The 13,609-nt window shown below is 45.4% G+C and overlaps 1 protein-coding gene across 1 annotated transcript in view; it reads left to right on the top strand.

The window, feature by feature from the left end:
• The window catches only part of LOC132073049 (neuroepithelial cell-transforming gene 1 protein-like), a 50,055-nt gene extending 38,136 nt beyond the window's left edge, over positions 1-11,919 (top strand). Inside the window, exons 4-5 of the mRNA XM_059471737.1 lie at positions 11,553-11,681; positions 11,848-11,919. Coding sequence (XP_059327720.1) covers positions 11,553-11,681; positions 11,848-11,919 — 201 coding nt within the window. The remainder of the gene's footprint in view (positions 1-11,552; positions 11,682-11,847) is intronic.
• Positions 11,920-13,609: the final 1,690 nt, after the last annotated feature.

Below are 13,609 nucleotides of genomic sequence, written 5' to 3'. Positions count from 1 at the left end.
TGTTTTCAAACCTTCCAAATATTCCCCAAATCTGACCAGGATTCCTTCAACCTCTTTGGCCGTGCCTCCTTTGGGGATAAAATCAGGAATTTTCTCTTGGGATCATGCCTAGAGCTGCTCTAAAATGGAATTTATAATTGACTATAAGAAATGGGAATGGAGGGCAGGAAATTCAGATTTTCCTGCTTTAATTTCTGCATTTCAGGTGAGTTTGGGGCCGTTGGTGACCCCAAATCACCTCCATAATTTATTATAGTAAACTTAGGAATGAAGGGCAGGAAATTCAGTTTTTCCTCCTTTAATTTCTGCATTTCAGGTAAATTTGGGGCTCTTTGTGCCCCCAAAACTGACTATAAAAAAATCGAGGAAATTGAGTTTTTCCTGCTTTAAAGCTGAATTATTTCTGCATTTCAGGTGAGTTTGGGGTTGTTGGTGATTCCAAATCACCCCCAAAACTGACTATTAAAAATTGGGCAGGAAATTGAGTTTTTCCTGCTTTAAAGCTGAATTATTTCTGCATTTCAGGTGAGTTTGGTGCCATTGGTGATCCCAAATCACCTCCATAATTGACTATAAGAAGCTTAGGAATGAGGGCAGGAAATTCAGTTTTTCCTCCTTTAATTTCTGCATTTCAGGTAAATTTGGGGCTCTTTGTCATTCAAATTGCCCCCAAAACTGACTATAAAATATTGAGGAAATTCAGTTTTTCCTGCTTTAATTTCTGGATTTTAGGCGAGTTTGGGGCTGTTGGTGATTCCAAATCACCCCCATAATTAACTATTAAAAACCTGGGAAAATTGGGCAGGAAATTCAGTTTTTCCTGCTTTAAATCTGAGTTATTTCTGCATTTCAGGTGAGTTTGGTGCCATTGGTGATCCCAAATCACCCCCATAATTGACTATACCAAACATTGGATACAAAGGGCAGGAAATTCAGTTTTTCCTGCTTTAAAGCTGAATTATTTCTGCATTTCAGGTGAGTTTGGGGCCGTTGGTGACCCCAAATCACCTCCATAATTTATTATAGTAAACTTAGGAATGAAGGGCAGGAAATTCAGTTTTTCCTCCTTTAATTTCTGCATTTCAGGTAAATTTGGGGCTCTTTGTGCCCCCAAAACTGACTATAAAAAAATCGAGGAAATTCAGTTTTTCCTGCTTTAAAGCTGAATTATTTCTGCATTTCAGGTGAGTTTGGGGCCATTGGTGATCCCAAATCACCTCCATAATTTACTATAATAAACTTAGGAATGAAGGGCAGGAAATTCAGTTTTTCCTGCTTCAAATCTGAGTTATTTCTGCATTTCAGGTGAGTTTGGGGCCATTGGTGATCCCAAATCACCTCCATAATTTATTATAGTAAACTTAGGAATGAAGGGCAGGAAATTGAGTTTTTCCTCCTTTAATTTCTCCATTTCAGGTAAATTTGGGGCTCTTTGTGCCCCCAAAACTGACTATTAAAACGATTGAGGAAATTCAGTTTTTCCTGGTTTAATTTCTGCATTTCAGGTGAATTTGGGGCCGCGGGTGATACCAAATCACCCCCATAATTTAGTATAACAAACATTGGCTACAAAGGGCAGGAAATTCAGATTTTCCTGCTTTAAATCCGAGTTCTTTCTGCATTTCAGGTGGGTTTGGGGCCGTGTGAGGAGTGCCTGAGTCAGGAGGAAGCAGCTCAGGTGTTTCTCCAAGGGCTGGGTGTGGAGCTTGGTGCTTGTTAGCAACCAAACAAACACTGCCAGGGCACAGCCTCAGCTTCCCCCGGGCAAAACGAGCACAAAAATCAATTTTGGGGGTGTTTTATCCTCTGGGGTTGTCCTTGAGGGCATTTAGGGACAGGGAGGAATCTCAGTGAGGAGCCTTGTCCTGTGTCCTCACCTTTCTGGGGGATTTCAGCCCAAATTTCCAACTTCTCCTGGGGCTGGAGGAGTTTGGGAAGTGGAACTATGGGGTGGTTTGGGTTGGAAAGCTTAATCTTAAACCTTAAATCCATCTCATCATCAATCATCATCAAAGGGAACAGGCTGGGATGACAACATCTCCATGAAAGGCAGAAAATACTGATTTCATTTTATTTTTCATGGGAAAAATTGCTTTGAAATAAGAAGGAAAGGGGAGGAAATCCTTGTTTCCAGAAAATCCTGGAAAATCAGCCAGTGCTGAGCACCTGAAGCCATCAATGAGTGGCATTGCATGGCTGGAGTCCTCCCAAATATCTTATCATTCCTCCCAAAAACCTTCTCATTCCTAAAAACCTTCTCTTTCCTCCCAAAAACCTTCTCATTCCTAAAAACCTTCTCTTTCCTCCCAAAACTTTATCATTCCTCCCAAAAACCTTCTCATTCTTCTCCAAAACCTTCTCTTTCCTACCAAAACCTTGTCATTCCTCCCTAAAATATGAATTTCCCCCAAACCCTTGTCATTCCTCCCCAGAATTTTGTAATTCTTCCCAAACATTCTTTCCTCCTAAAAACCTTCTCATTCCTCCCAAAAACTTTCTCACTCCTCCTAAAAACCTTCTCATTCTTCTCAAAAACCTTCTCACTTCTCCCAAAGACCTTGTAATTCACCCCAAGAAACTTCTCATTCCTCCCCAAAACCTTCTCTTTCCTCCTCAAAATCTTGTAATTCTCCCCAAAAGCTTTGTATTACTCCCAAAACTTTGTGATTCCTCCCAAAAATTTCATTCTTCCCAAAAACCTTCTCATTCCTCCTCAAAACCTTCTCATTCCTCCTCAAAATTTTGTAATTCTTTGCAAAACCTTCTCCTTCCTCCCAAAATCCTTCACATCTCCTAAAAACCCTCTCATTCTTCTCAAGAACCTTTTCTTTCCTTCTCAAAATTTTGTAATTCTCCCCAAAATCTTCTCATTCCTCCCAGAACTTTGTAATTCCTCCCAAAACTTTCATTCTGCCCAAGAACCTTCTCATTCCTCCCAAAGACCTTCTAATTCTTCCCAAAAACCTTCTCACTCTTCTTAAAAACCTTCTAATTCTTCTCAAAAACCTTCTCAATCCTCCCCAAAATCTTGTAATTCCTCCCAAAACTTTCATTCTCCCCAAAACCTTCTCATTCCTCCCAAAATGTCATTCTCCACAAGAACCTTCTGATTCCTCCTCAAAGCCTCTTTCCTCCCCAAAACCCTCTCGTTCCTTCCAAAACCTTTGTATTTCCTCCTAAAACTTTTCTCCCCAAGAACCTTCTCATTCCTCCCAAAGACCTAATTCTCCCCAAGAACCTTCTCATCCCTCACCAAAACCTTCTCACTCCTAAAAAACTTCTCATTCCTCCCAAAAACCTTCTCAGTCCTCCCCCAAACCTTGTCATTCTCCCCAAGACCTTCTCATTCCTCCCAAAGACCTTGTAATTTTTCCCAAAACCTCCTCACTCCTCCCCAAAACCTTCTCATTCCTCCTCAAAATTTTGGAATTCTTCGCAAAACCTTTTCCTTCCTCCTAAAACCCTTCTCACTCCTCCATAAACACTTCTCATTCTTCTCAAAAACCTTCTTTCCTCCCCAAAACCTTGTAATTTTCCCCAAAACCTTCTCATTCCTCCCAAAAACCTTCTCACTCCTCTTAAAAACCTTCTCCTTCTTCTCAAAAACCTTCTCTTTCCTCCCCAAAACCTCTCATTCCTCCCAAAATGTCATTCTCCCCAAGAACCTTCTCATTCCTCCCATAAACATTCTCATTCCTCCTCAAAACCTTGTAATTCTTCACAAAACCTTCTCCTTCATCCCCAAAACCTCCTCACTCCTCCTCAAAACCTTCTCATTCTTCTCAAAAACCTTCTTGCCTCCCCAAAACCTTCTCATTGCTCCCAAAATGTCATTCTCCCCAAGAACCTTCTTATTCCTCCCCAAAATCTTCTCAATCCTCCCCAAAACCTTCGCAATCCTCCCCAAAACCTTCCCATTCTTCCCAAAAACCTTCTCTTTCCTCCCAAAACCTTCTCATTCCTTCCAAAACTTTCATTCTCCCCAAGAACCTTCTCATTCCTCCCAAGAACCTTCTCATTCCTCCTCAAAACCTCCTCACTCCTCCTAAAAACCTTCTCATTCTTATCAAAAACCTTCTCTTTCCTCCCAAAACTTTGTAATTGTCCCCAAAACCTTCTCATTGCTTCCAAAACTTTCATTCTCCCCAAAAACCTTGCAAGTCTTCCCAAAACCTTCTCATTCCACCTAAAACTCTTCTTATTCCTCCCCAAAACCTTCTCATCCCTCCTCAAAATTTTGTAATTCTTCGCAAAACCTTCGCAATCCTCCCCAAAACCTTCTCATTCCTTCCAAAACTTTCATTCTCCCCAAGAACCTTCTCATTCCTCCCAAAATCCTTCTCATTCCTAAAAACCTTCTCTTTCCTCCCAAAACTTTATCATTCCTCCCAAAAACCTTCTCATTCTTCTCCAAAACCTTCTCTTTCCTACCAAAACCTTGTCATTCCTCCCTAAAATATGAATTTCCCCCAAACCCTTGTCATTCCTCCCCAGAATTTTGTAATTCTTCCCAAACGTTCTTTCCTCCTAAAAACCTTCTCATTCCTCCCTAAAACCTTCTCATTCTTCTCAAAAACCTTCTCACTTCTCCCAAAGACCTTGTAATTCACCCCAAGAAACTTCTCATTCCTCCCCAAAACCTTCTCATTCCTCCTCAAAATCTTGTCATTCTCCCCAAAAGCTTTGTATTACTCCCAAAACTTTGTGATTCCTCCCAAAAATTTCATTCTTCCCAAAGACCTTCCAAGTCTTCCCAAAACCTTCTCATTCCACCTAAAACTCTTCTTATTCCTCCCCAAAACCTTCTCATTCCACCTCAAATTTCATAATTCTTCGCAAAACCTTCGCAATCCTCCCCAAAACCTTCCCATTCTTCCCAAAAACCTTCTCTTTCCTCCCAAAACCTTCTCATTCCTTCCAAAACTTTCATTCTCCCCAAGAACCTTCTCATTCCTCCCAAAATCCTTCTCATTCCTAAAAACCTTCTCTTTCCTCCCAAAACTTTATCATTCCTCCCAAAAACCTTCTCATTCTTCTCCAAAACCTTCTCATTCCTCCCAAAAACCTTCTCATTCTTCTCCAAAACCTTCTCTTTCCTACCAAAACCTTGTCATTCCTCCCTAAAATATGAATTTCCCCCAAACCCTTGTCATTCCTTCAGACAGGGATAAAACCCAGCCTAAAATTCCTCCCCAAAACCACAAAAACCCCAAACCTCCTCTATCCCAGCATCCCCCAAGCTCTAAAGGAACAACCAAACCTCTCCTTCCCTCCTCAGGGATTTGATGGGAATTTTCTGGGCGTGCCCATCCCTGCAGGAACGTGGTGAGCATTCAAATTTGTGTTGGAAAATGGGCTCTGATCCCGAAGCAGCTCCCAAAAACAGCTCCTGGCACGGGAGCCGAAATCACCTGGAGCTCCAGAAATCGGGGGAAAAAAGGAAAAAGGGATTTGGGGTTAATGGGATCCCTGCATGGCCCCGCTCATCCATATTCATGAGATGGAAATTGCGCTTGTGCTCGGCACAGGGAGGGGCGGGGGAGCTCCTTCCAAATGTTCAAGGGTGGATTTTACCTTCCCAAAATATTCAAGGAGGGATTTTATTTTTCCTAAATATTCCCAAATGTTTGAGAGTGGATTTTACCTTCCCTAAATATTCAAGGGTGGATTTTACCTTACCAAAATATTACCAAATGCTCAAGCGTGGATTTTACCTTTCCTAAATATTCCCAAAATATTCAAGGAGAGATTTTACCTTTCCTAAATATTCCCAAAATATTCAAGGAGAGATTGTACCTTTCCTAAATATTCCCAAAATATTCAAGGAGAGATTGTACCTTTCCTAAATATTCCCAAAATATTCAGGGATTGATTTTACCTTCCCAAAATATTCCCAAAATATTCAAGGAGGGATTTTACCTTACCAAAATATTCAAGGAGGGATTTTACCTTTCCTAAATATTCCCAAATGTTCATGGGTGGATTTTACCTTTCCTAAATATTCAAGGAGGGATTTTATTTTTCCTAAATATTCCCAAAATATCAAGGAGGGGTTTTACCTTTCCTAAATATTCCCAAAATATCAAGGAGGGGTTTTACCTTTCCTAAATATTCCCAAATGTTCAAGGGTGGATTTTACCTTTCCTAAATATTCCCAAAATATTCAAGGAGAGATTTTACCTTACCAAAATATTCAAGGAGGGATTTTACCTTTCCTAAATATTCCCAAAATATTCAAGGAGAGACTTTATTTTTCCTAAATATTCCCAAATGTTCAAGAGTGGATTTTACCTTCCCTAAATATTCAAGGGTGGATTTTACCTTACCAAAATATTCCCAAATGCTCAAGCGTGGATTTTACCTTTCCTAAATATTCCCAAAATATTCAAGGAGAGATTTTACCTTTCCTAAATATTCCCAAAATATTCAAGGATTGATTTTACCTTCCCAAAATATTCAAGGAGAGATTTTACCTTACCAAAATATTCAAGGAGGGATTTTACCTTTCCTAAATATTCCCAAATGTTCATGGGTGGATTTTACCTTTCCTAAAGATTCCCAAAATATTCAAGGAGAGACTTTATTTTTCCTAAATATTCCCAAATGTTCAAGAGTGGATTTTACCTTCCCTAAATATTCAAGGGGGGATTTACCTTACCAAAATATTCCTAAATGCTCAAGGGTGGATTTTACCTTTCCTAAATATTCCCAAAATATCAAGGAGGGGTTTTACCTTTCCTAAATATTCCCAAAATATTTAATGAGGGATTTTATTTTTCCTAAATATTCCCAAATGTTCAAGGGTGGATTTTACCTTTCCTAAATATTCCCAAAATATTCAAGGAGAGACTTTATTTTTCCTAAATATTCCCAAATGTTCAAGAGTGGATTTTACCTTCCCTAAATATTCAAGGGGGGTTTTACCTTCCCAAAATATTCCCAAATGCTCAAGGGTGGATTTTACCTTTCCTAAAGATTTCCAAAATATTCAAGGGTGGATTTTACCTTCCCTAAATATTCATGGAGGGATTTTACTTTTCCTAAATATTCCCAAATGCTCAAGGGTGGATTTTACCTTCCCTAAATATTCCCAGAATATTCAAAGGTGGATTTTGCCTTTCCCAAATATTCCCAAATCTTCAAGGGTGGATTTTACCTTCCCTAAATATTCCCAAATGTTCATGGGTGAATTTTACCTTTCATAAATATTCCTAAATGTTCAAGGGTGGATTTTACCTTCCCTAAATATTCCCAGATTGCTCCAGGTTGGATTTCACCAAAGTCAGAGTTGATTTTTTGTGGCTGTTTAAAGGATTTGAGTGGCTGCTAATTATAGTGAGCCCCCAGCATCCCAAAACAACCCTGGATTCCAGAGCAGCTCCTCAAGCTTTTGGATGACCCAATGGTCTCTGGTTGGGTCATCGCCTACTTTTGCTCATTTTCCAGAATCCTGCTCTGAATTTGGCTGCAATATAAATATCCGGGGTGGAATGTTAAACACAGCTCGTGGCCAGTAAACAGCCACGGCCGGGGTCTCACTGAGCAGGGATGGCAAAGGCAGAGTGGAAAATCCTGTTTATCCATCCTGGAGCGTTCTGAGCCTTCCACTAAAAATATCCCAGCAAAAATAGCTGGGAAGGGGTGGTTCAGGTGGTGGCAGCTCCCAAAAATGGGGTTTCAAACTGGGAACGGGGAGGGACTGGGCGGTTTTGTTTTCTATGAGAGTCGTGGCTGCCCAAGGGGTTAAAACATCCCAGGTTCTGCTTGGAAGGAATGGAATCCTGATGGATTCCACGTTCCAGGATCTGGGAAAATTGGGAAAAACTGCCCACTGAGGAGCACCCACCATGCAGTGCCACAGCTCCAAATTTCTTTCTCCTCTCCAACTGAGAGCTTTGATTCCTGATTCTTGGATTGGGGATGAAATGGAGCCATCCCAGAGCTGGACATTGCTCTGCTCCAGGGCTTTCCCAGATGCCTTGTGTCCCTTCATGCTCACCACAAACTGATGCCTTGATAATCTGAGCTAGGACAGAGTTCCAGAATAAAGCAGGGATTCATTCACAGCATCTCCTCCGTGGCTGCACCTTGGGCAGCACCAGAGCCCAGCCAGGGCTGCACCCAAGATGAACCAAAACGGCCCCAAAATGCACGAGCGCTGCCGGGGTCTGTCCCTGGGATCAGCTCTGCTCCATTTGCACCTTGCAGTTCATTGTCCCATTGCAGCTTTAGCCCAGGCAGTCCCACCCTGCTTGTTTTTCTCTCTCCAGCCCACGGGGTTTGTGCTCCTGGGCTGAGATTTGGGGCATTTGTCCTTGGTGCCCAGCTGGAGCAGGAATTGTTTTGTCTCCCTGCTCTGTGCACACAGCTCACCATCCCTGAATGTGAACCCAGCCCCACACACTAAAGCAGCACAGAATGGGAAAAATCTAAAATCTAAACCCTGAGGAATAATTTGGGATTGGTGGCATGGCCAGACCAGGGTGCTCTAAGGTATTACAGCGTCCTTACAGTGTGGGCGCTGCTGGTGAGAGAGAGACGGTGAATCTTGTTTCTTGATCAGAAGGCTTGATTTATTAATATATGATATAATACATTATAGTTATACTAAAAAGAATATAGAGAGAGGTTTGCAGAGCTGCTAGCTAAGCTAAGAAGAGATAGAAAAGAACCCACCACAAAGTTGTGGCCAAGGACTCAGTCCCCTGGCTTGAACTGGTGATTGGCTCTTAATTATAAACATAGGAAATGAGCCAATCGAGGTGAATCCTGTTGCATTCCACAGCAGCTGATAATAATTGTTTACCTTCTCTTCGGGGGCCTCTGGCCTCCCGAAGACGCAGAAATCTGAAAGAAAGGATTTCTGTGAAGAAATGTCTGCGACATTAAGGATTCTCCTGATCATGGTGGGCTGATCCTGCTGGGATCAGGTCCCAATCCTGCTGGGATTTCTATGTGTTCTTGCTGCTCCAACACCTCATTTCCTTGAGTTTCTCCAAGAGAAAATGCAGGATCAGGCTGTGTGTCCACCTGCTCAGGCTGTGTGTGTCCACCCTGGGGACATTTTCAGCTCCTGGGGACAACATTCCTGCATGGCCACGCTTTGGCAAACCCTGGCACAAGGGAGATGCCAGGTGTCACTTCAACAACCTGGCATTTCTATCCCTAAAAATTTCCATCGGCCTGGAACTGCATGCTGGAATTTTGGAATTTGAATGTTTGTTTTCTTCAGAGTTCATCCTTTGTTAGTCTCAAATTTAGTGGATGATGCTTTGGGGCTGAAATAACAAACTGGCATGGCAATACCCCAGAGAGGGGTTTTATTTGGTGCCAGCTTTTCCAGGAATAAATTCCAGGAATGTCACAGGGATGAGGCTGCCCAGGACTCAAGGAAAACAGCTCAGTGGGAATGAAACCCCAGCCTGAAAATGAGAGGAGAGCTGAGGGCTGGGTGATTCCCTGTCACTCCAGCTCTTCCCAGCTCCCTGATTTGATACCAGGACAGAAATCACCGAGGGATTTTGCTCCTGGAAGTGAAAATCTCCATGGGAATGCAGGCCAGGAAGGCTGTGGGTGCCCCCTGGCAGGAGAGCAGGAAGAACTGGTCTGGTTCCATGGCTGGTGTCCATGGCCTGGCCTGGCCGCGTTCCTGAGGCTCCCGAAGGACGGGGAGCAGGGGGAAGGAGCACTGGGAGATCTCCTGGATTGAGGGATGTGTCCCAAGCTGGAATGGCAGCACAGGGTTTATAGGGAAATCCATCAAGCTGGGCTGTTGCTCCTTCCTTTTCCCATATATTGGCTTTTATCCGAGCGCTCCCAAGCTGCTCAGCCTTGTTCAGGATGGGTTTGCACCCAATGGGCTCCAGTAAATTTAAGATATTCCCTCTTCCATGGCATAAGTGGAGCAGGGTCAGGTGAGGGACGTGCAGGTATCAGAGCACACCTGGAGCCAGGCTGGGGTCCCAGGGATGTGATCCTGGGAGAGGTTCTGGGACCTGTCCTGGGGCACATCCCAGCCTGGCTGCCTGCAGCCTCCTCCAGGTTTGTGGCCTTGGGATGGGTTTATGGATTTAAGGTCATCATCTCCATCCCTTGGATGGGTTTATGGTGATCATCTCCATCCGCTGGGATGGATTTATGGGGATTGTGTCCATCCTGTGGGATGGATTTGTGGTGCTCATCTCCATCCCCTTGGGATGGATTTTTGGTGTTTATCTTCATCCCTTGGATGGGTTCATGGTGATCATCTCCATCCCTTGGGATGGATTTATGGGGATTGTGTCCACCCCTTGGGATGGATTTTTGGTGTTCATCTCCATCCCTTGGATGGGTTTATGGATTTATGGTCATCATCTCCAGCCCTTGGATGGGTCTATGGTGATCATCCCTTGGGATGGATTTTTGGTGTTTATCTTCATCACTTGGATGGATTTATGGTGCTCATGTCCATCACTTGGGTTTGGTTTATGGTGCTTATGTCCATCCCTTGGGATGGGTTTATGGTCATCATCTCCATCCCTTAGGATGGATTTTTGGTGTTTATCTGCATCACTTGGGATGGGTTTATGGTGCTCATCTCCATCCCTTGGGATGGATTTTTGGTGTTTATCTGCATCACTAGGGATGGATTTATGGTTCTCATGTCCATCCCTTGGGAGGGGTTTATGGTCATCATCTCCACCACTTAGGATGGATTTATGGTGATCGTCACTCAAGATGGGTTTATGGTGCTCATGTCTATTACCTGGGATGGATTTGTGGTTCTCATCTCCATCCCTTGGGATGGGTTTATGGTGCTCATGTCCATCCCTTGGATGGGTTTATGGTGGCCGTGTCCATCCCTTGGGTTGGGTTTATGGGGATCGTGTCCATCCCTTGGGATGGATTGTTGGTGTTTATCTCCATCACTTGGATGGATTTATGGTTCTTATGTCCATCCCTTGGGAGGGGTTTATGGTGGTCATCACCCAAGATAGGCTCATGTCTATCACCTGGGATGGATTTGTGGTTCTCATCTCCATCCCTTGGGATGGGTTTGTGGTGTTTATCTCCATCCCTTGGGATGGATTTATGGTGCTCATGTCCATCACTTGGGTGGGTTTATGGTGATTATCTCCATCCCTCAGGATAGGTTTATGGTGCTCATCTTCATCCCTTGGGATGGATTTTAGGTGCTCATCTCCATCCCTCAGGATGGATTTATGGTGCTCACCTCCATCCCTTAGGATGGATTTAGGGTGCTCATCTGTGTCCCTTGGGATGGATTTATGGTGCTCATGTCCATCCCTCAGGATGGATTTCTGATCATGTCCATCCCTTGGGTGGGTTTATGGTGCTCACCTGCAGCACTCAGGATGGATTTGCCCCATTGCTGTTGATTTTGTACAGACCCAGCTGCCCCACAGAATCCATCCCACCCCAGAGTGGCCAGCTGGGAGCTGCTCCTCTCAGGGCCTTGGTGGCTGCCAGGCCTTTCTCCACAGGCAGGGCATGTCCCAGGACACAGATCCCTCTGCTGGCCCAGAGCCAGCCCTGGAGCTCTGTCCCATCAGGCCAGGAATGTCACCTCACCGTCACCTCACCTGGCCTTGCATCACCACGAGTTCCTCACCTGCCCAGGTGTCACCGCAGAGTCAGGGATCACCCGTGGCCGCACCACGTGGCCCTGCCCTGGGGACAGTGTGACACCCGCGTCACCAAATGTCCCCAAACACCTCAGATGTCCCCAGGAGGAGCTCTGGGACACAGGACACACTGGGAGCGTGTCGGTGTCACCTCAGTGTGACTCTGCCTCACCTCCCCTCACTCCTGTTCATCCCCTGTTTGCCTTTTCCCATCTCCCCGCAGAGAAATGAGCTCCTGAATCTTCAGGCTGAGTTTAACAAGGCTCGGAACTTGGATTTTATCCTGAATCTTTAGGTCGAGTTTAACAAGGCTTGGAACTTGGATTTTATCCTGAATCTTTAGGTCGAGTTTAACAAGGCTCAGACCGTGGATTTTAGGAGAAATTGGTTTGATACTCTCTATAAAAAAACCAGTTCAAGGCAGGGTTTGTGTGCTCCTCCCCAGAGTCAGCGTCACTTTGGTGTTAAAAATAGCAGATTTCGGTAATCCAGGAAAGCATTTTTGTGTCTGGAAGAGTCACAGTCTGTCCCTTCAGCAAGGGGAGACTCGGTGTATCCTCAATTTCTGGGAATCCTCAGTGTGCTGGCCTTGCATGGCAGAGGTTAAGTGGCTGCAGATTTGCTGAGAGAAGCAAACAAAGCCAAAAATCAAAAATCCAGGGGAGGGGACAGCAGGATTTTCCTTTTTCTCCTCCTCCTTGACTCTGATAAACGCTGTTTGCTGGAACCCACCCCAAATTTCTCCCCTTGAAGCAGCACAGGTAGGCAGCCAAACCAACTCAAGTTTATTTTTACCAGCACAAGAAAGCTTTTATTTCTTCAGCAGTGCCAGGAATAAAAGGAGTTGAACAAACAAACAGAAAATCCAAAGGCTGAGCAGCTCCAGCCGGGCCTGCCGAGACAGGCTCCCCTGGGAGAGCAGGGGGAGAGGCTCAGCCCAGCCCACAGCGCTGCCAGCACGGCTTTAAAGCTCAGAGCAGACTTTAAAGCACAGGTCTAGACAAGAATTAATATTTTTTTAAACATTTTGCAGCAGCAAAGGTTTTATATACTCCAGCGTTGGCAAGGAGAGCTGCTGTTAACAGGAGGTTGTCCCGCCATGCTGCAAGTGCCAGGAAAAAACACTAAAAATGGGGAAAAAAGCAAATATAGGCTTGGCTCTGTGGGATGGGACAGACTCTGCCCTCCTTGCAGCAGAGCCTCTTGGAGGTCCCGTTTTTCGCAGAATCCCAGGATGGGTGAGCTTGGAAAGGACCCCAGTGGGTCACGGGTCCCACTCCCTGCCCCAGCAGGGCCATCCCAGGGCACAGGGCAGTGTCCGGGAATGTCCCCAGGGAGGGAATTCCAGCCCCACTCTGGGCTCCCGTGCCCACGGATCCCCATGGATGGGCTCTGTGCCCATGGATGGGCTCCTGTGCCCATGGATCCCCAGGGATGGGCTCTGTGCCCATGGATGGGCTCCTGTGCCCATGGATCCCCATGGATGGGCTCTGTGCCCATGGATCCCATGGATGGGCTCTGCGCCCATGGATGGGCTCCTGTGCCCATGGATCCCCATGGATGGGCTCTGTGCCCATGGATCCCAGGGATGGGCTCTGCGCCCATGGATGGGCTCTGTGCCCATGGATCCCATGGATGGGCTCTGCGCCCATGGATGGGCTCCTGTGCCCATGGATCCCATGGATGGGCTCTGTGCCCATGGATGGGCTCCTGTGCCCATGGATGCCCATGGATGGGCTCTGTGCCCATGGATGGGCTCTGTGCCCATGGATCCCCATGGATGGGCTCTGTGCCCATGGATGGGCTCTGTGCCCATGGATCCCATGGATGGGCTCTGCGCCCATGGATGGGCTCCTGTGCCCATGGATGCCCATGGATGGGCTCTGTGCCCATGGATCCCCATGGATGGGCTCTGTGCCCATGGTTGGTTCTGTGCCCATGGATCCCCATGGATGGGCTCTGTGCCCATGGTTGGCTCTGTGCCC

The sequence above is a fragment of the Ammospiza nelsoni genome, chromosome 5, assembly GCF_027579445.1.
Source record: "Ammospiza nelsoni isolate bAmmNel1 chromosome 5, bAmmNel1.pri, whole genome shotgun sequence".
In the NCBI taxonomy this organism is placed as follows: Eukaryota; Metazoa; Chordata; class Aves; order Passeriformes; family Passerellidae; genus Ammospiza; species Ammospiza nelsoni.
This window is presented reverse-complemented; position numbering and strand designations above follow the sequence as displayed.